Below are 22,576 nucleotides of genomic sequence, written 5' to 3' on the forward strand. Positions count from 1 at the left end.
TTAAGGTTTATTTAAATGGTAGGAGCTGGATCTCTAATAGCAATGAGTAGGACTATACAGTGTAGTGGGGTCATATGTAACATTGTATAATAACAAACATCATACCGTCACTATTTTACAGATGGAACAGTGTAATGTTTTTTTACTCAATACATATTATTAATTGTGAAATACTTTTTTTTTTTTTTCAGAATTATTTTCCAGAGATTCTAACCTCAAAGAAAAGTTATTAAATAATTTTACAGGTAAGGATAAACATTGCTATCTTCTTCCAATGTTGCAGTACAGTTGTAGGACTGTAGTGTCATATGAGATAAAATAATTAAATTGAAACACGTTGCAATTTTAGTATTAACAGTTATTTATGTATTTAACATATATTCCTATTTTGAGCTCAAAATTGCATAGTGTGTATGGGCGGGAGATGAGCGGTGAGTGATGATGCAAGCTACCGCATCTTCGCCCACCACCGCCGGCCTGTTTTTTGTTTAATGTGGAAAGTGGTTCACCCCCTGTCACTGGGTCAGGTGTAAGTGTGTATGCAATGTATGCCACCGATTTTCACATGATCGTCTGGCATACACACTGGGCAAAAAATGCATCTTTATAATTTTTCAAGTAGTCCCCCACATCCATGGAAGAGTGGCCCGATCTCCTGCATCAAGCATACTTTGTAGTGTAGTGGGCAGTAAAGGAAATTATGCTAAGAATTGATTCACCGTAGGGAGTGGGTGAAGTTAAATGATGCAAAACTACTTAGTTTAGCCACATGAAGTCTACACAGATCTGCATAGAGAGTTAAAGTTCCCAGGCATACCACGATATGTAGCAAGTAGTGCCTCTAACTGTGCAACACTTGCGCACCACCCTCTGTCAGCAACCTCCCCTTAGTGCCCTTGCCCCCCGTCGCTCACCTCCCACTGATCCCTCCCCTCCGTGCCAAGGCCTTTGCTGCCAGACACTCCCCGCCACCAATCACTCCCCTCCGCCGTCATCGCCGATCACTCCCCTCTGCTGCTGAGCATCCCCTGTTGCACCGCACAGAAGTGTGTGTGTTCGATCCCCCCTTCCCCGAGCAACCCTGAACAGCTGAAGCCAGAAGTAGCAGCCCCAGGGGGGCAGGGTTTCAGCTTGAAGGGTATTTCTGGGGCAGGACAAACCTGCCCTTGTAGGTTTGTCCTGCCTCAGGAAAACACACAACTCAAGGGGTTCATTGGTCTATTAACCCCTTGAGTTGTGGGTTTTTCTGGGGCAGGACAAACAAGGCTCTTGGCATTGTCCGTGGTTCTAAACAGGGCCGGACTGGCCATCTGGCACTGCTGGCAAATGCCAGAAGGGCCGATGGCCTTGTGGGCCGATTTTGATTCGGGATTATGTGGTGGCGGTGCAGGTTTTCATTGCTGCCGGCAGCGCAGCGTTCAGCTTCAGATGCTGCCCGGCTGCCTGTCTGTACGTGCGTCTCGCTCCTCGCTGCGTGACATCAGAGATCACGCAGCGCAGCCCCACGTCAGTCCGCCCCTTCAGCCATGTCTGCCTGACCCTCTGGAAAAAGCATTCTCCCCCCTAATTTATTCCTGGGGAAGTGTAGATCCCCCAATAAAGGGGTCCCTCATCCACAGGACACCCAAGGTCTGGTCTGAAGCCCTGGGCTATCTCCAGTACAAATGGGAGGTGGTTGTCGAGTTGATAGCAATTCAGTTAATGTTTGAATAATATTGTTTTTGCTATGGCATTAACTCTCTGCTTGTTCTATAACAGGAGCCTTATGTCATATTTTGTCAGGTCTTGCTCCACGAGCTACTCATATTTAACTACTTTTACACAGAATATAAATATAATGTACAAGTTTTATAGCAGTGCAGGAACTCCAGCGCCAAAAGTACCCATTCTATTCGCTCTACCCTTACTGTTGCTCATAGAAGCACTACACAGATCACACTGAATTGTGCAGGTTATCAAAACATGCTGTTCAGGGGGATGACTATTTCAAAGGTGTGCCTTGATCCAAGTTTGTACAATTCAACATAGTTGCCTACCTTTTACTTTTCCTTTCCGGGAGAAGCACATGGTGGGGGATGCAGGGGGGAGACTGATGTCATGTAGCCCCTCCCCCAATCCTCAAAATGCCACGATTTGCGGGGCTTAAATGATGCGAAATGACTCGATTTACGTCATTTTCGCCCAGCCCCTCCCCCGTACAGCGAGAATTCCAGCATTTGTAGTTGCGGGGAAGGGGGGTGCCAGGGCTCCAAAGAAATTGCGGGAGACTTGCCCACCATCTTGGGGGGCCGGGAGGGGGAACCGATTTTTGGGAGACTCCCGGCCATTCCGGGAGGGTAGGCAAGCCTGCAATTCACAGGTGTGTTTGCCAATGCAAGTAATGGTACATTTTTGTGTTTCTGTGTATTTTGAAGTTAGGTTCAATCCAACACTCCCATGTTTTGCCTTTAGTAAATGTCCATGTTTGCAACATCCTATCTTCAATAGAACACCCATACTAATTTACCCGTTAGTATTTAATAGTTTGTCTTGAATAAAATGATCTATCTTGTAATACAAAGGTGGAATAAAAAGATCTGTAACGTCATTGTATTTTACTATTCCTGTAAACCAGGCATGTCCAAACTATGGCCCTCCAGCTGTTGTGAAACTACAAGTCCCATCATGCCTTGCCACAGTTTTGCTATTAGGAAATGCTTAAACTTTTTCAAGGCATGCTGGGATGTGTAGTTTCACAACAGCTGGAGGGCCATAGTTTGGACATGCCTGCTGTAAACGATGTTTGTTGTGTGAAATATTGTGTGGTATAGTTTTGACTGACCTATGTGTATTACCTGTGTGAAGGAAATCCTACAATTGTGTGCGTACACCTTCATATATTTATTTTTCTATAAATTCTGCAGGATATGCAAGGTACTAAAGTTTCTCTATATTCTCATAAAGATGTCAGGAGACATTTACTAACATGGGAGTTATATTTCACATTGGATGTTGCTATGGGCAACCAATAAGAATCTACTTACTGTATTTATTTAGCCTTCTAGAAGATTTATTTATTTATTTACAGTTTCTTATATACCGCAGCATATTCCATTGCGACAATTGGAAACAACAGTGATTAAACAAACTGGGTAGAAACAAACCGACATAGAGGTAGGAGGGCCCTGCTGGCAAGCTTACAATCTATAGCTGATAGATAGAATAGGCCAGATGTACTAAGCTTGAAAAGTGATAAAATGGACAGTGATAAACAACCAGCCAATCAGCTATGTCACAGGCTGTGTTTGAAAAATGACAGGTAGGAGCTGATTGGTTGGAGGTTTTTCACTCTCCATTTTATCACTTTTCAAGGCTTAGTACATCTCGCCCTATCTGATTGGTAGCCCATAACAACATCCCACGTGAAACATTTCCCCTGTCATCTTTATATGGTACATTGATCTACTACCAGGGACCCTGAATGTTATTATTTTTATTCATGTGTAGCTACAATACTGTATGCGTTCCTTCCCTCAGGGCCGAAACTAGGGTTTCTGGTGCCCGGGGCAAGACATTCATTTAGTGCCCCCCCCCCCCCCCCACCCCCCCCCCCCCCAAAAAAAAAAAGTATTTTACACTGTATTCTGAAATGAAATATATATTTATAAATGATCCCTCTAGAAACTATATGAACCTGAAAACAGGGACAGTGCGCGCCGAAGGGGGAGGGGGGGGGGGGGGGGGGGGAAGAAGTGGTGTAGTCACATAGTAGTATCAATTCACATTATAGCACACACCGTAATGCCCAGTACACATTACAGCACACACCGTTATGCCCAGTACACATTCCAGCACACACCGTAATGCCCAGTACACATTCCAGCACACACCGTAATGCCCAGAGCACATTACACCACAAACCGTAATGCCCCCCCAGTACACATTATAAGCAATGGTTAATTGCTGCTGCCACTGGATAGAACACTGTCCCTGAATGATACACAATGTGCCACACACTGCAATGTTCAATATGTCACAAACATACCTCCCAACACTGGAGGCAGAGGAGAGAAGGCAGAGTAGAGCCCAAAAATTCACCTACTACCGTGGTACTCCTGCGAGACTACATCCCCCATTTTTTCCGCTATGAGGGCATGGTCAGCTCTCTACGAGCTGTAGCCACATGGGGTGCGGCCATAGAAAATGGAGGTGTGATACACATATGCCCACAATAGTGCAGTGCCAGATACACATGACCCCAAAAGTGCAGTCCGTGATGCCCAATATACCTATGCCGCATACTGTGATGCCCATTATAAATATGATCCGCACCGTGATGCTCCATTATACATATGCCCCACACCTGGATGCTCATTATACATATGCCCCACAACGTGATGCTCCATTATACATATGCCGCACACCGTGATGCTCCATTATACATATGCCGCACACCGTGATGCGCCATTATACATATGCCCACAATAGTGCAGTGCCAGATACACATGACCCCAAAAGTGCAGTCCGTGATGCCCAATATACCTATGCCGCATACTGTGATGCCCATTATAAATATGATCCGCACCGTGATGCTCCATTATACATATGCCCCACACCTGGATGCTCATTATACATATGACCCACACCTGGATGCTCATTATACATATGCCCCACAACGTGATGCTCCATTATACATATGCCGCACACCGTGATGCTCCATTATACATATGCCGCACACCGTGATGCGCCATTATACATATGCCGCACACCGTGATGCTCCATTATACATATGCCGCACACCGTGATGACCATTATACATATGCCTCACACTGTGATGCCCATTATACATATGCCGCACACTGTGATGCCCATTATACATGACACACACCGTGATGCTCCATTATACATATGCCACACACCGTGATGCCCATTATACATATGCCCCACAGCGTGATGCTCCATTAAACATATATGTCACACACATGATGCCTATTATACATATGCCACACACCTTGATGCTCCTTATTAATGAGTGGGTGGAGTGGGTGGATCATGGGTGGAGATGTTTTACCAAAGGAAGTTGTGCTGCACTGTATAAAGGCAACAAGTAGGGAGAATCAGAGTGGAGACGGGTGGTGGGAGATTTAATGTTCCCTCATCATGTAAAACATCCAGCCTCCCCCTGCCACTCTATTGATGAGGTCTAGACATCATAACATAAGCTTTGCATTAGGCTTACTTTTTCACTGCTGCCGCCGCCGCCGCCGTTATTAATGCCCGTCTGTGTTTGCCGCGCACAGCATTTCTCTGGGAGCGTGGGAGGGGACGCGGCTGCGCCAACCAATGGCGAGGAGGCGGCTGCCGCGTCATCACGTCCCCTCCCAAGCTCCCAGTAATGCTGTGCGCGACAGGCACAGACGGGCACTAACGGCGTCGGCAGCAGCAGTGAAAAAGCGACGGGTTAGCTAACAGCAGCGGGACTCGGGCTACATCAGTCCCCGAAACCCCGCTGGCTGTCACTCTCCCGGACCTGACAGCGCCCCCCCCCCCTCCAGCGCCCGGTGCGCGTGACCCCCCAGCCCCCCCCCCTAGTTACGGCCCTGCTTCCCTGTAGATCATCACAATGTTCACAGTGATCGTGTGTCTAAGGTAGATAAGACACACGCCTGTGACGGGATAGTATCATGAACAGGAGTCTTTAAGAGGAAAACCATAGAGAAATTATCCCTGCCAAAGGTGGCTTTGTTCACTGTGTAACTTGCAGCGTACCTGATGGCTGAGTATGCTCATTGTAAAAAGCTTCTTCACTGCTGTGATACGCACGTGGTAAGCTACAAACGGGAAATGTATTCAGTCTCCTATCAGACACACTGGGCCAAATGTAATAGGGTGAGAGTTTCAGAAAGTGAGAGATTTTGGGAGAGTTTTGCCATGTTTTTTAAAGCAGCAATCAATTACATGGCAAAATCAACCTGGTTTTGCAGTGTAATGGATTGCTGCTTTAAAAAAACTGGGAAAACTCTCCAAAATCTCTCACTTTCGGAAACTCTCACCCTATTACATTTGGCCCACTGGGCCTGAATCAAAGCCACATGTAATCCACACGCAATGCTGACATACACATAGTAGAGCAATCATTTACAACTGTGTGTGTGTGTGTGTGTGTGTGTGTGTGTGTGTGTGTGTGTGTGTGTGTGTGTGTGTGTGTGTGTGATCTACTGAGCATGTGTTACACAGAGAGTACATGCAAAGATGCTGCTGCAATCCATTTAGATGGTATTAGAAGTGTGGTGGAAAAGAGGTAAGCTATCCTGGGTGGTGACTGGAAGGTCCTTAGTAGTGGAAGCATAATTATTGGTTCATTGGGTGTATTATGGAAGTGTCAGGGGCATTTCAATGTCAGTGGCTGTGTTCAAAGCCACAAACATAGGAAGTAGTGGTCAGACAGAGACGCTGCAAATGCCATAGGACAGGTGTATTTTTTTGGCATAAAAGTACTCACCAATAAATATTATAGTGTGTACAGTAGCTAAAAGTGGTCATCTCAGTCCTTATATTAGGCCATTTTTCATACTTACCTACCCTGCCCGAATGGCCAGGAGGGTTCCTAAAATTGTGTCCCCCTCCCAGCCCCCTGAAAGGGTGGGCAATCCTCCCACATATAGCAGGCAGCGGTGTAGCTAGGTGCCATGTTGCCCGGAGCAAGGGCATATTTCGCGCCCCCCCACCCCCACCTCCGGTAATGAATTGGGGGTAGGCTAGCATGTGTTGGCATGTTACATTTGAAAAAAACAAAAACTTAAAAAATAAGACACTATATAAGACACTGTAACGGAATCTGCTGCGCTATATAAGACACTGTAACGGAATCTACTGCGCTATATAAGACACTGTAACGGAATCTGCCGCGCTATATAAGACACTGTAACGGAATCTGCTGCGCTATATAAGACCTTGTAACGGAATCTGCTGCGCTATATAAGACACTGTAACAGAATCTGCTGCACTATATAAGACGCTGTAACGGAATTTGCTGCGCTATATAAGACGCTGTAACGGAATCTGCTGCGCTATATAAGACGCTGTAACGGAATCTGCTGCGCTATATAAGACCTTGTAACGGAATCTGCTGCGCTATATAAGACACTGTAACGGAATTTGCTGCGCTATATAAGACGCTGTAACGGAATCTGCTGCGCTATATAAGACGCTGTAACGGAATCTGCTGCGCTATATAAGACACTGTAACGGAATCTACTGCGCTATATAAGACACTGTAACGGAATCTGCCGTGCTATATAACACACTGTAACGGAATCTGCTGCGCTATATAAGACCTTGTAACGGAATCTGCTGCGCTATATAAGACACTGTAACGGAATTTGCTGCGCTATATAAGACGCTGTAACGGAATCTGCTGCGCTATATAAGACGCTGTAACGGAATTTGCTGAGCTATATAAGACGCTGTAACGGAATCTGCTGTGCTATATAAGACGCTGTAACGGAATCTGCTGCGCTATATAAGACACTGTAACGGAAGAATTTGCTGAGCTATATAAGACACTGACGGAATCTGATGCGCTATATAAAGATGCTGACAGCTGTAAATATATATACAGATAAAGAATAAAGATATATACAGCACCCAGCGGGGCTGGGGTGGCAGCAGAAGCCAGAGATTTTCCCCTGAATATATATTATATATAAAAGCACACATAGACTGGCTCTCCACAAACCCAAAAATATATTCACCTGGGTGCCCTCATGGAAATGATACAGGTACAGTCCCCAAAGATACTGACAATATAAGCGACAGATAGATAGAAATAAGAGCCCAGACACAGGTCACTTAGTTCCTGATGAAAATGGTATGTTTGCAACTGAAACATTGAACTAAGCGACCCGTGTCTGGGCTCTTATTTCTAACGGTGGAGTGTCGCTTATATTTCCAGTATGTATATATATATATATATATATATTATATATATATATATATATATATATATATATATATATATATATATATATATATATATATATATATATATATAGCAGAATGGAGGCATGACAGAGGTAAGTAAGGCCAGGAATTGACTTAGGTAGGGTGATATATATATAAAATATGAGAATATATAACTTATTTTTTCATACCTAATAGAAGCCATCCATAGGCATCAGCGCTGCAGAGAAGGGAGGATCAGTCACTCCAGCAGTCCTGGAGAGAACATTATGCTTGGGGGTGCAGTCAGTGGTTGGTTGTAGCAGCGACCTCTCATGTGAAGAGAGTTCAGTGCGCTGCTACTCTGTGTGAAAGTCTTCCCCGAATCGCTGTGTGAGGTGGCACGCTCCTGGGGGGGAGGTTGCCTGTCGTTAACCTCCCGGTGTTCGGCGGCGGCTGTTCAAGGCAGGGGGTGAGGGGGGAGAGTCCACCGCATTCAGAGCAGGTGCTGTTGGTGTCGGGCGCTGCCCAAACAGCGTGCGGTGGCTGTGTGTGGCCAGGGGCATGTCCCTCATGCGGGTGGGCGCTGTTGGTGTCGGGCGCAGCTGCCTGCTTCTCAGTCTATCTCCTGTTCCCACAAACTTCTGCCCTAGGCTAGGCTTGGTATGCCCTTGGCATTTGCCTAGGCTGCCTATGCCTAGGGCCGGCTCTGCTGCTACGCTGCGCTGCCCGGAAGCCGGACCGAGCAGCAGCAGCAATTTAGAGAAGAGCAGCAGCAATTTAGAGGATTGTCAGCCCGCCGCCCGGCCTCACCGTCCGTGATGCTTGGGGGCAGGGACCCGGCGAGCAGGGCAGGACGGAGGAAGGCGCCGGTGCACGCTGTCCGTTATTATACCTGAACTTGTGCAGGTATGATTTGCGGAGGGGGGGCGGGCCGGTGGTGCCATTCGACCAATCGGCGCCCGGAGCATGAGCTCTGGTGGCTCCGCCCTCCCTACGCCTCTGATAGCAGGGCCCTCACATACTCCCTGCATCGTCTTACTTTTGCCCATTAAAATACCGGAACTTGCGGGTGTACATGGAGGGGGCATGGCTAAGTGACATCATTTGCATCATTTTAGCCCTGCCCCCTCTGTCTATGCAAATTAATCGAATCACAGTATTTCCTGCAATGGGGCAGGGCTTGATGATGCAAACCCCCCCCCCCCCCCCATCTATGAGCACAGCTGAAAGTCTCCTCTCCGTGGAGGAGTAAGGATGGCCATTGGTTGTCATCAATGGTGATACTGCAACTGGCCATCGATAGTAATGAATGATGTGATTGGCCCGTGGGGGCAGGGCTTCACGAGTGCCAGGATAGAGGTATGCTCTGTATCCCTGCACTTTAAAAAAAAAGCAAAACATTGGTTTTGCTGTGCCATTGATGGGGTGGGGGGAACCATATGCTTCTCCCCCTTCGATGTCAAAAGTATTCGACATCGGCCATAAACCATCCATGATTTCCAATAACCGATGGTGAATGGCCATCCCTAGAAAGAAGAAATGTAATGTATGCATTCGGCCACATGGCTGTACACAAGCGTGGGGAGGAATTTATACAAAGGTCATAAATCTTCTTTTTTAAAGATGAAAGAGTTCAGGCAATACATACATGTATTATTATTTTTTTATGTGTTTTTTTTTTTTTTTTTCAGAATTAGTTTCCAGAGATTCTAACCTTAAAAAGTTCATGAATCATTTTGCAGGTAAGGATAATCATTGTTTTCTTCTTCCAGTGTGTCAGATCGTTGTAGTACTGCAGTGTCACATGAGACAAATTAATTCAGGGCCATATCTGCTGTCAGAGTAATCCTTTTAGGTAGCGTTGTGAAAAAGCCTCTTGAACTTGAAGGCCACAATCGAATGTTTGCTTTTGATTAATCCAGTGCTTACTAGTGAGCCCACCTGCACTCTTCTATAGATTTCAGTGATCCCCCTTCCCCCCACAACATGATTTTCAAGTTAAAAAATTACATCACATTTTGACAGTTATACCAGTCAGCAGAGGGAGCTTTCAGCCTAAAGGCCCATACACACAGGGTGACTTTGAGCTGAAAGCAGCTCTAAACACCCAGTTTGAGCGGCTTTCAGCTCCAAGCCGCCCAGTGTGTATGCCCCAGCGGTGAGCGCTGCTGCGTGCTCCCGCATCATTGCCGGGAAAGCCGCCCATCTGCTGGTAATAGCGCAGATAGGTCAACACCATATGGTCAACATATATACTGTATGCCTGACATTGTCAAATGGGCGACACTAGTAAAAGTAAACGTTATACACTGGCATACTGTCCGTCCATAGAATCATATGTATATTTTGCAGTGTACCACCAGTGTAAATATTGTTTCATGTATTTTTCAGCTTTTTATAAAGGATGTTGTAGGTAGTCTAGAATGCAAGGTATTTGCTGATGTCAAGTTAACATCTTAGTAACTGCCTGTATAAAATGTGTATAAAATTGAAAGCTAGACAGAAACATTACAGAGTTCCAGATGTGTCCACATACCACTATCCTCAAATTGTGGCAAATAACCCCATGTAGCATGGTGCCACAGACGTTGTAACTAAGCAGTGGCAAACACCCTGTCCTTTTCACAAAATATCCATCTTCTCTGCATCACTAATACTACAGAAGCACAATACAGGGGTACCCTGAATTCTGACTTTGGCATTTCATGTAGCTCCTGTATGCAATATAGCCACTAATGGGTACATAGGTAAAATACGCAGTGGCGTAACTATAGCACCGCAGCCCCCGCCACCGCGGGGGGGGGGGGGGGCTGTGCATATGGGGGCGCCGGGGGCTGCGGTGCTATAGTTACACCTCCCCCCAATCCCCCGCAGGCTTACCTATTTCGCTGGTCCCGGCGGCTCCGTTCTTCTGCTGAGGACCACCACAAAATGGCCGCCCCCATACAGCAGACAGAAACTGTCTGCTGTATGGGGGCGGCCATTTTGTGGTGGTCCTCAGCAGAAGAACGGAGCCACCGGGACCAGCACGAAAGGTAAGGCTGCAGGGGATTGGGGGGGTTTGCATGGGCGGCGGGGGGCGCCCCCCCTAACGGCGGGGGGGGGGGCGCCCAGAATGTAGCTACGCGGCTGAAAATACGGACTTCTGATAGTGATCCACGTCATACAAAACCTCTTGCCATGTACAGTGGTGTGTAATATGCAACTTTATATATATATTCCTATGCTGACTTTAGAATAAATGCAAAACTCAGAAAAAAAATACAAAAGTAATGCAATCTCTATTTATAGCCCTATAGATTGTAAGCTTGCAGCAGGGCCCTTTTACCTCCAAGTCTGTCTGTTGTTACCCAGTTTGTTTTATCACTGTCTACAATTGTAAAGGGCAACGGAATCTGCTACGCTATATAAGAAACTGTAAATATATAAATACATTCATAGCGGAACATCTCACTCCATATTATATTATACACCAGGGGTGGGGAACCTCAGGCCTGCGGGCCGGATACGGCCCCTGTAGCCAGTCTGAGTGAAGTACAGGGGAATTCTCATGAGAGGTCGATAGTTTTCGCGAGATTCCTCATAATCAGCCTTGAGGCTGTCAGTCCTAGTCAGCGGCAGCCGCCGGAGCGTGGGACAGCAGCAGCACAATTTGTAAGAGACATATTTACATATGACCCCCAAAGGATTTTTTCCCCAAACAAACGGCCCTTGGCACAAAAAAGGTTCCCCATCCCTCTTAAACACCTAGGCTGTGATTATACCTATTCTAGTTATTAAATGGAATAAACTTTGGGAAAACAGAGGAAAATGAACTGAATAAATAATAAAGTAATTATAATTGCTGTAGCAACAGTGTGTCAGGCAGCTGCTGTATAGGTTGAATACAATGTTGAGGTGCATACAGTATACACAGGATACATTCAAAAAGATTGCTTTAGCCTTGTAAAAGTCTTTGGAGTCAATGATATTAACAAGATCTAGGAAAAGCCAGTGCAAACACTGGCTTTCCTTGTGACCAATAGCGACATGCGGGACCACGGATCGGCATCACTGCAAGGTATACACATGGAGTGATCCGTGCTTCTTTTCTATTCAATCTAGTCAATACTTGCCTACTTTTGAAAACTAGTTTCAGGGAGATTATAGTTGGTAATAGAATTTTGCAAAGTGCCGCACTGAGGGTGCGTGTCACGCTCCACCCAAAGGGCGTGTCTAGTTCCATATATTGGCCCTTATTTTGATCTGAGCGGTACGGCCCGCGTGCGGCCGTACCGCCGATGTTTACACTCTGCACATGCGCAGAGGTCACTCTGCGCATGTGCAGGGGAATTCGCCGAGTAAAAAATTTCGACGCCGCAAAGGGGGCGTATAGGGGTGTGAGGGGCTTAATAGCCTCATTACCCTATGTATACGCCCAGCGTTTCATGGGCGTTCCCATGCAAACGCGGGGCGTATGCATGGTAATGAGGCTATGACGCCAGTGATGGGGGCGGAAAGCTGACATCGCCGGATGTCAGCTGCCCGCCCCAATACAAGCTTTCACACGGACGATTGTGTGCTCTAAGCTTGCGTGAGCGGGGGGAGCGTGCGGCCCTGCCTTCGATGGTCATCGACCATCGAATGCAGGGGGCAGCTCCCAACATGGTGGAGGCGTACGCCCCGCCATTTTCATGCGGATCGGCAGCCGTCCGTGTACGGACGGCCGTGCCGATCCGTCTTGTAGGCGGGGATTCGTCTGGTGCGGTCGGAGCCGCATATGCGGCTCGACCGCACCAACCAGAATAAGGGCCATTGAGAGAGATTGTGAAAAGAGATTGTGAAAGTGGCACCTAGACGCGTCAGTGTTTACTGCTACATCTGAGAGGAATCTTGTAAAATGACTTATATCCAAATGTAGATGAGCCACAAAGCAGTTAGTAAGTGCTGGGAAATGGTGCTGATGATTCAATGTAGGGGGAGAGGGAGATTGCTGCTATTTCAGGGAGTCTCCTGCAGAATGCAGGAGGGCAGACAACTATGATCAAGTCCCATTTTTGGTCAGATCGCTTAGAAATGGGGCACCCCATGCTTTTCTTCTGGGAACCTGTTGTCCATTAAGTAATAAAGAGAAGTGTGAGTATTCCGGTAACAAGTCTCATTTATGTAGATGTATAACAGATACCTTTTGATGCACTCACTGGAAATTAAGCGACATCACCAAATGTAAATAACTGTGGAAGGCTCCTACTTACTTGCTTTAAACAGCATTACTGGAATGTACAGAGTCCCACAAGGAGCATTCAAGAACACGTGTCGTGTACATGCATCTGGAGCTATATAATCTGTAGTTTTATTTTCTTTCAACACTTTAAATAACCTTGCATTGATAAACTGCAAACATTTTTTCACTTTGGTGTAACTGATGCCCCTTTCAGACCGCACTTTGTAAACGGTATATTGCCGTTTTGTTACCGTTTTAAAACGGTAATCTGTGCGGTCTGAAAGGTGCAGGACCACTTAACCGGTTAGAAAATACCGTTTTTTCTAACCGGTTAAAATGCAGGGTCCTACCCGTTTCAGAACTGGTATTTTAGGCTCAAAATCGGGTCTGAAACGGTATTTAGGACCCAGCCAATGAGCTGGGTCCTAAATTCAGCGCAGTGAATATTTAATGAGCGCTCATTAAATATTCACAGCACTGGAGCCGCCCCGCGCGCCCGCGCGCGTGCCAACACCCCTCCCCCCGCGCGTGTCGACGCCCCCCGTGTCGACCTACCCCCGTGCAGCCGGTACCTCCGTTGTGGATCCCGGCACTGCAGTTCAGTATGGTCGGAAGCACTTATGAAAAAAAGTGTCTTTCAGAAAATGGCTGCCCCATAGGAAAACCTGTTTAAAAAAAGCTGTCTTTCGTATGGGGGCAGCCATTTTCCAAAAGTCACTTTTCTTGTTTAAAAAAACTGTCTTTCGTATGGGGGGCAGCCATTTTCCAAAAGTCACTTTTCTTGGAAAATGGCTGCCCCCATACGAAAGACAGTTTTTTTAAACAGGTTTTCCTATGGGGCAGCCATTTTCTGAAAGACACTTTTTTTCATAAGTGCTTCCGACCATACTGAACTGCAGTGCCGGGATCCACAACGGAGGTACCGGCTGCACGGGGGTAGGTCGACACGGGGGGGTCGTAGACACGCGCGGGGGGAGGGGTGTCGACACGCGCATGGTCGACACGCGCGCGGGGGGGAGGGGGGAGCTGCGCGGAGGGGAGGGCTGAAGGCTGCTCTGGCTTTGACCCTGTATTTGAAAAGTTTCCAAAAACGGGTCTGCCAGTGTCAAAAAATCGGCACTTAAACGGTAATATACCGTTTAAGAGCTGCGGTGTGAAAGGGGTTTTATCTGGCAGACCCGTTTTTGGAAACGTTTTCAAATACAGGGTCAAAGCCAGTTATGCGGTCTGAAAGCAGCATAATAAGTGTGTTTTTTTCCCCTGTATGGAACTGCCTCTCATGTATGTAGTGAGAAGGCCTACATTCCTAAGCATACATGATTCAGACACAGTCATTACAGAGCTGTATATAGCTGTCTCTAACGCTCAGCTTTGTCAAGACTATCCCTGGACTCATTTATCTTAAAGGAGAATGCCAGCATGTTTTAGTCTTAGTAATCTTTCCTGTTTAATACTTGAATAATGGTGAGGATCCATTGTCCAGAAGCATAGTGTTCCAATTATCACCTTCCAGGGAACACAATAATGATAAATTCTGGAAAGTCAAGGAGAGTATGATATTTCATCCTTTTTCTTAGATAGCAACATCTATATTCACGCAATGTGGTAGTTGTTCTTGTAGATTTGTTTTACAGTTATTGACTGTATGGGCAAGGGCGTAACTACAATAAGTGCAGGGGGTGCAGCTGCTATGGGGCCCAGAGCTGAAGGGGGGCCATCTTTACTGTCTAAGTAATATGTTTAACATACATTTATCACCATCAGTTTCCAAATAGGGGACCCTTACAATCTTTTGCTATGGGGCCTATGAATATCATGTTACGCCCCTGTTGGGATGTAGTCAACATTACATCAGGATGCCAATGGCCACAATGCTGGTGGTGGCATCACACTGTCAGTATCCAGATGAAGGGCCATATTCTCTAAGCTTCAGAAGTGATAAAATGGAGAGTGATAAATAGCCAGCCAATCAGCTCTTACCTGCCATATCACAGACTGTGTTTGAAAAATGTCAGGCAGGAGCTGATTGGCTGACTGTTTATCACTCTCCATTTTATCACTTTTGAAGCTTAGAGAATCTGGCCCACATTCCGTTGGAAATTATTAGGGTTAGAGATAGGGTTATGGTTAGCCTGCAGAGGTAGAGGTTATGGTTATACTGCATAAGGGGGAGATTAGGGTTAGCCTACAGGAGGGGGGAGGGTTAGTGGTAGGGTAAAGATTATAGCACTTAACACAGAGGGTCAGGAATTTTGACTGTTGGGATGCTGTTATTGGTATTTTGACGATTATCATCCTGATTGTCAGCATCCAGTACCCAACCCAACTTTATATTTATGTTTTAGTACCATATGTAGAATATTTATGATTACCAGTTTAGCATCAAAGTATTCATTTTAACTACTTCTATATGTTGTCCACAAATTCTCCTTTGCTTTCATTGCAGCGGCTCCAGAAATATACTCAACAGAGTGCCGCAAGCAAATCCATCGAATCTACCATAATACACACGACTGTAAAAAGCCAGTATGTGAGTAAGAATGGAAATTCCATACATGTTATTATAGATCAAATTTGGTATGAAGTCAGTTAAAGTTAATTTTCCAAAAAGTACAAAAGTAGAAATGTTAGGATCTGCCTTGCTGTCCACACATGTGGCAACGCTTTTCACAGGGATTGTGGGAATGGCTGATTTAAGATTAGTTGTCTTCACACTGAAGCAAGTTTGAATTGCTCTGGTGGCTTTGTATCCAGTACTGAAACTCGCAACAACTTGCTTACTAAATTATCGTCCACTTTCTCAGCACCCTAGGCAAAACTTCAACCTACTGACCCCCCACTCACATACACACTGCCACCAATACCCACTTACCAACACATTAAGGCATTCTTGCCTAACATTCCCGAAATGCAGGGAGGCTCCCAAAAATCTTGTGGTCCTCCCAGCTCCCCAGGAAATTGGGCAACCCTGGAGGTCTCCCTTTGCCACCCACAACAGAGTACAAGGAGGAGGGGGCAGAAAAGTAGGGAATTATGCCTAAAGGGGAAGTATGGAGGTTAGATCTTGGAGGTTTTACAGCAGCGACCTGCATTAAGTACAACAAGGATCCTATTTGAGACATCCTTGATTTTTGGATAGGCAGACTTGGTGCTCCCCCCCCCCCCCCCATATCCCGGCATCCTAGGCAGCTGCCTAAAGCTGCCTAATGGTAGAGCCGGCCCTGGGGATCTGGATTACATCCCATGAGTGTGTGTGTATGTATAATGATCATTTATATAAGGCAATGTTCCAGGTTCATGTTAGATGTCTTTATAAGCACATGTAATGCTACTCTATTGGCTTACAATGGCATCTGTTGATGATGTCATCTTTATTTCAAATAAACAATAAATAAAAATATGTAGAATGAGTGCACAAAAGAAATTAATGTAAATGTAAACAACATACTTTGTAACAAAAAAAGTATCAAAATGTCCTATGCTAAAAGTTTCGGCAGGAACCTTATATCACAATCTGGAAGTAATGGCAGTTGCAATATCATAGGAACTCTCAAGAGCCACATTTGTTATGTACAGTAGAACATTCAACTGAGAGTGTAGTCTGATAGCGTCATTGTGAGGTGATCAGTGAAAAATCAATGGTGCAGAAACAAATTCAGGAACAACAAAACGTAAGCCAGAACCCCAGCAAAAACAGCTATTATACAACTGGACCATCTAAGATTGGCTTACGGTGTGTAACTGATACAGTAGCTGCAAAAGCTGCTGCAAAATATGTTTCCTTTACTGTATGCAGGGGAGAGCCATTTTGTTGATGGAAGCAACAGTTACACAAAGGTCACATCTATTAAAACTAACAATCAGTGTGCAATAATGTATCAGAGAGTGGTATTAAAGATAAGTAAATAATTATAATGATCAGCAGGCACCAATGTAAGCCTATATTAAGACTGAATATGGGGACCTGTAATAGACTGTAGGCTTGAAAAAAAATGTAATATGGACATGAAACATAGGCCAGTATTCAATGCCGGTGCGAGCGGCCGGCGAGGGGGTTAAACTGCGAGGATCACAGAAAACCAGTGATCCTCGCAGTTTAACCCCCGCGCCGGCCGCTCGCACTATGCAACGTTCCGGGGGAATCCTCGCAGTCACAGAACGGCGAGGATTCCCCTAAACTGCGAGAGCCGCGGCTAGTGCAGCAAACTCGCTGTAATTAGCCTTGGCTCTCGCAGCTTTTGGAGGCACATTCGCAAATTCCCCCTCGCTCAAAAAACGGAGCGAGGGGGAATTTGCGAATGAGGGGGGGTCAGTTGAATACTGACAGGGTGAGCGGTGACTGCGAGCAAAAAGTCCTGCTCGCAGTCACCGCTCGCCCACGGCATTGAATATATGCCATTGCCTTATGCAAATAGACACATTTATTGTGTCTTGTCTTTATCTATCTATTTAAAATTATGTTTTGAATTTATTGTACCATTTCTTTTTTCCTTTGCCTCCTTCTGTTTTAGACTTGGTGCTTAGGGGCATTTTGAGCATCTGTGTATTTAAGCCACATGAAACGCAGTCCTCTGGCATATGGTATACACCTGCTCCTAACAAGTGAAGTAAGGGGGTTATTCTGATTCACTATCAGAGGCAAATTCTTTCTCAAATGGATAAAACCATGTGCGCTGCAGGGGCGGGGGGGGGGGGGGGGGCAGGTGTAACGCGCATAGAGAATTAGATTTGGGTGAGTTATTTTGTTTCTGTGCAGGAAAAATACTGACTGCTTTATTTCTACTCTGCAATATAGATCTCACTTTGAAGAAAAACCCCAGCCAAATCTAATTCTGTCTGCACATGTTATATCTGCCCCCCTGCAGTGCACATGGTTTTGTCCATTTGAGAGGGAATTTGCCTCTGAGAGTGAACCAGAATAAGGCCCTAGGTTAGGAACAACAGATGGACTGGGAACAACACATTGGTGTGCCAAAAAACACTCCTACTCTTTCCAAACTTGCCATACTCCTTCTTTTACCCTCTCGGTCAGAGGAAAGGAGCCAGGAAGGTAACAGAGGAGACAGATTGAAAAATAGATAACACAAGTAAAATGAAAACATGTCCCCTTATTCTTATTAGCATTTAGTACCCATTACCGACCTATTTTTGCTAAGGGATTTTTGTACGCTATATAACTGTTTTTATATTAGCATATTCTCAGACCATGTAATATACTATATATTTTAACATCTCCCAAAACTAAGAAATATGAATACTAAATATGATATGGAAAATGTTGAGAATTGTGAATGAGTGGCTGATATTAATTCAACTAATGTATTGCAAATTAAAGTATTTTATCACTCTTCATTACAGCATTCATAAGATGTGCGAGGCTGCTAACAAGTATGTTTAGAAACCGGGTATGCTCACAGCCCTAGGAAGCTAATGTAAGTATGTAGGGTACTACAGTGGATGCTTTATTATGTAAATGTAATACTGTACATGCTAGTTTTAGGTTGGTTTAATTATATATATATATATAATTTATGTATGTTATAGTTGATATACTGTAGCATACAGACTACAAAAAGTATTGCAATTGACATTTTTGTCAGAAGATACTGATGGCACAAATGTGGACTGCTAATGTATATTGTAGTATTATTTCGTATAATATCCATTCACTGCTTATTATAGTAGATATCTGTATTAGAATTTATGTTGAAAAAAATCAAAGACGCTAAATTCTATGGGTACTTTATAGATTCTTATAATCTAAACCAGCAGTTCTCAAACTGTGGGTCCTGACCCCACAAGGCAGGCTTCTTGACAACGTCTGCCTCCCGCTGTCACCCACTGCTATCCCCAATGCCCTCTCAGCAGGTATATGCTTTAACACATGCAGGACAGAGACACCAAGAGGAGTTTGTCTCTGCAATTATGAAATTAATTAAGAGATCGCATTAGCAGCCCCATTTATGTCTGTTTTGTGACTCCACAATGCTGCTATACATGTGCGGTCTGCTGACTACACACTTGTGCCGGTCATTCTGTGATAATGTTCTGGGGTCCTGTAACAATTTCTATTGTCTGACCTGGTCCCAGAGCAAAATAGTTGGAGTACATCACCCAGTCTAATACTGGTTAGCCAGAAGCATTGATCAAAATAGATGGAAAGGGCACAGTGGTGTGGCCAGGGAGGGGGTTGGAGTACCCAGAAACCCTCCTCCTGGAGCAGACTTTTTTCCCAGAGATATTGGCCTTCGAGATGATTCCAGCCAGTCTGCCCAGTGATGTAAAGCAGCAATCATTTGAAAAATGATTTCTTCTTTAAAATATCAGATAGACAGTCTCTGATGAAGGCATCTCATGTGTTATTACATTTCCCCCCAAATCTCTGTCTCTACAATGGCTAAACCTGCAATGGTGAGGATTCCATGCAAATGTTTTTTCTGATGTTGTTCTGTTGCATGCATAACATTGTGAAAGATCATAAATACAGTAGATAGGTATTCTTCTATAGTAAGAAGATACTGGACAATATAAGAATCTTACACTGTGTAGTGGCATATCTATAAGGGATGCATGGTATGCAGAGCATAAGGCCCCCAAGGGTCTAGGGGGATTACACTGCAGACTCCATACCAATTTTTTTAAATATATTTTCCCCTTTGGAATCTTATGTCTGTGGTAGAAGAACTACACAAATTACTGGGAAAATATCATGGAGGCCATTGTCCTGACATTTTATGCTAAACAGGATTCGCTGCACATGCCGAATTTTGTTTATTGAATACTGCCCACTGTCTCCCTCTCTCCCTGACACTGTCTCTCTCCCTGACACTGGCCATCTTACTTTTCTCTCCATGACACAGCTGTCTCTCTGACATTGTCTCTCTCCCTGACACTGTCTCTCTCTCTCCTTGACACTGTCTCTGCTTGACACCATCCTTTTCTCTCTCACTCAACACCCCTCTCTATCGATACCATCTCTATTACACTCTCTGTCTCTCCCAGTCTTTCTTTTTCCAAATACTTTACCTCTCCCTCCCTGATACACTCTCTCACTCCCACTCGCTCCCCACCATTATCTCTCTATGTTGTTCCTCCTCTATCCCGCTACTTCTCTCTTGCTCTGACACCACTCTGTCTCTCTTTATGATGCCCTTTCTCTATTCTATCATTCCTTTCTCTCTCTCTCTCTCTCTCTCTCTCTCTCTCTCTCACCAACACACTCTCTTTCTCTCCCTCTTTATTGCTAATCTGTCTCTCTTTCTCTCTTTGTCTTCCTGACACCATCTTTGTCTCTCACTCTCCCTACTTTCTCTTTTGCTCCACTAAGAGGCAATGTAGTGTCAACAGGGTGGAAGCACTTTTAAGATTGTGCTATGGGGTGTACAAAGTTATAGTTACGCAGTTACAGAGAGAAAGGAGAATGGTTGTACACCAGGTGACAAAGCCACATCTATGGGCGAAACGCGTTGGTGACACTGCTGAGACCTACTTTGGCTTAACTGCATCACCTGCAAATTGATCTGGAATCTGCACTTTAATCTTTCCCCACTGGGTAATCATCCGCGACGACCATGCATAAGTATTCTCTAAGGAGGAACCACTGTGGCCAAACCAGTCCACCATTGGATCAGGAAACCTCCAGTGGTCAGCTTGGTGACCTTCCAAGTACTCTTGCACCCTGGAGAGGATCTCCTCTTGGTACTCCTAAAAACACATCACGAGATTGGGAAACCCCTTAGGACTGTCTGGTCTACATTGGACACCAGTGGCCAATTTGGAATTCAATTGGACTACACCCTGGGAACTGAAACTGTCCAGTGCAGGTTTTTCACCTTTTTTCCTGATATAGGTCCCAGCGTTTTAACAATTTCATGTTACTGAGCAGCTCTTAGTTTTTTAACTAAACTTTATTAATTGTCATTTTATAATGCTAAAAATTTCTCATTAAATTGTCTTTTTATTACCTACTATAATTTGGCACCACAATATTTTCCATTTTGGAACTTAATTTATTAGCGCGGTGTACAACCATTCTCCTTTTTCTCATTATCTGTACGGGTGTGGCAAACCTTGTTTCTGTACACTGCAGCTTGGCAGAACCACTCATCTATTGCGCCTTATTTGGTAACCGAGTTACCATTCCTCCTAAAGTTACGCAGTTAGTCTGTTGGCGGAGTTGTCAGGGCCCCTTTGCAGTCTTCAGTGTCTGGCATCTTCCATTATAATGGGAACAAATTATGAAGGAGGATTGATTTTATTGAGCTGTGATTTGATTTTGTTATGGCAGTTATTTACTTTAAAGCTGGTTTCCATTCAAAAATTTGCATAATATAAAAATTCATGTATAGCTTACCTACTACCAGTGAGTGACCATTTATATTAGAAGTCAATATACTATAGAAGCCCAGAATGTATTTTTGCCTGGGAGCGTTTTCTTATCTGCATTTTTTAACTCTGCTGTACTGTTTCAAAAGGTTTAGGGTTCAAAAGGTCCCATTCTTCTGTTCGTGCCTTAATGCCAGTTGACACAGATATATAAGATTCAGTCCTACACCGTGATGCAGAAGAATGTTGAAGATTTGCAAGAATGAGAGGATTAGTTATTTCAAAAATAATAATTGTTGAATTTCACATCGATTCAATATGCACAGCCTCTGCTAAATCTGGAAAACATTTTCATTTAGCATACTAACCATGTTTAAAGGGCAACTAGTACCAATTTCAAAAACCCAAAACAGAACAATGCACTAAGGACAGATGTAGTCACTTGAAGCATTGCCTAGCTTGCTGACTATGGATATCACACATGTATTGCCAGGGCTCAAAGTGGCCCTGGAGAGTTGGAGAAACTCCATTCCCCTAACACCCCCCCCCCCCCCCTTATAAGGCAGATCCTAGACCAGTGCAGGGGAAATGGTGCCCTACATCCCAAAAAGGAATAATGGTTCCATAAGGAAGGAGTGTGCTCACAGAATAGTAACTCCAATAAAAATTACAACACAGAGTAGCACAATCATATACATATTACACTGCATGTAGTGCCTTTGATTCATATTAAATCACACAGCGGTGCCCCATATACACATAATGTCCACAGTTGTGCTGCTTAGACACATCTGTCTTTGTCACTCCAGTAGCTCCAGTCACTCTATGTCCCTAAGCAGCTCCATGCTCTTTAATTCCTCTAGTCCCTTCTCATCTTGTATTCAGCAAGCATAGAGTCTGCTCCTCTTAGTGGCCCTTCTTCACTTCAGCTGCTTAGATAACATGACATCACATACACCGTGCCAGAAGAAGATGCTGCTGGGACAAGCTTTTCTGTTGGATTGACTGTTCAGGACTGTGGTAGAGGTGTAACCTAGTTCCCCCTACCATTAGATGTGGTGGATCTTAGGTTAACCACTGGGTATTGCATTTTACTAGCATGTGATAGGTCACTAAAAACAAATT

General features: G+C 44.8%; 1 protein-coding gene across 2 annotated transcripts in view; it reads left to right on the top strand.

Moving 5' to 3' along the window:
* ALKAL1 (ALK and LTK ligand 1) overlaps positions 1–22,576 on the top strand; it is a 109,240-nt gene that overhangs the window by 82,453 nt on the left and 4,211 nt on the right. For both annotated transcript variants that reach the window (XM_083187393.1, XM_083187392.1), the window contains 4 exons: positions 192–245; positions 9,615–9,665; positions 15,573–15,656; positions 18,485–18,558. In XM_083187393.1, the coding sequence (XP_083043519.1) occupies positions 192–245; positions 9,615–9,665; positions 15,573–15,656; positions 18,485–18,549 (254 nt within the window). In that variant the 3' untranslated portion in view covers positions 18,550–18,558. The remainder of the gene's footprint in view (positions 1–191; positions 246–9,614; positions 9,666–15,572; positions 15,657–18,484; positions 18,559–22,576) is intronic.

Source organism: Crinia signifera, chromosome 5, assembly GCF_055691185.1.
Source record: "Crinia signifera chromosome 5, ASM5569118v1, whole genome shotgun sequence".
Classification (NCBI taxonomy): Eukaryota; Metazoa; Chordata; class Amphibia; order Anura; family Myobatrachidae; genus Crinia; species Crinia signifera.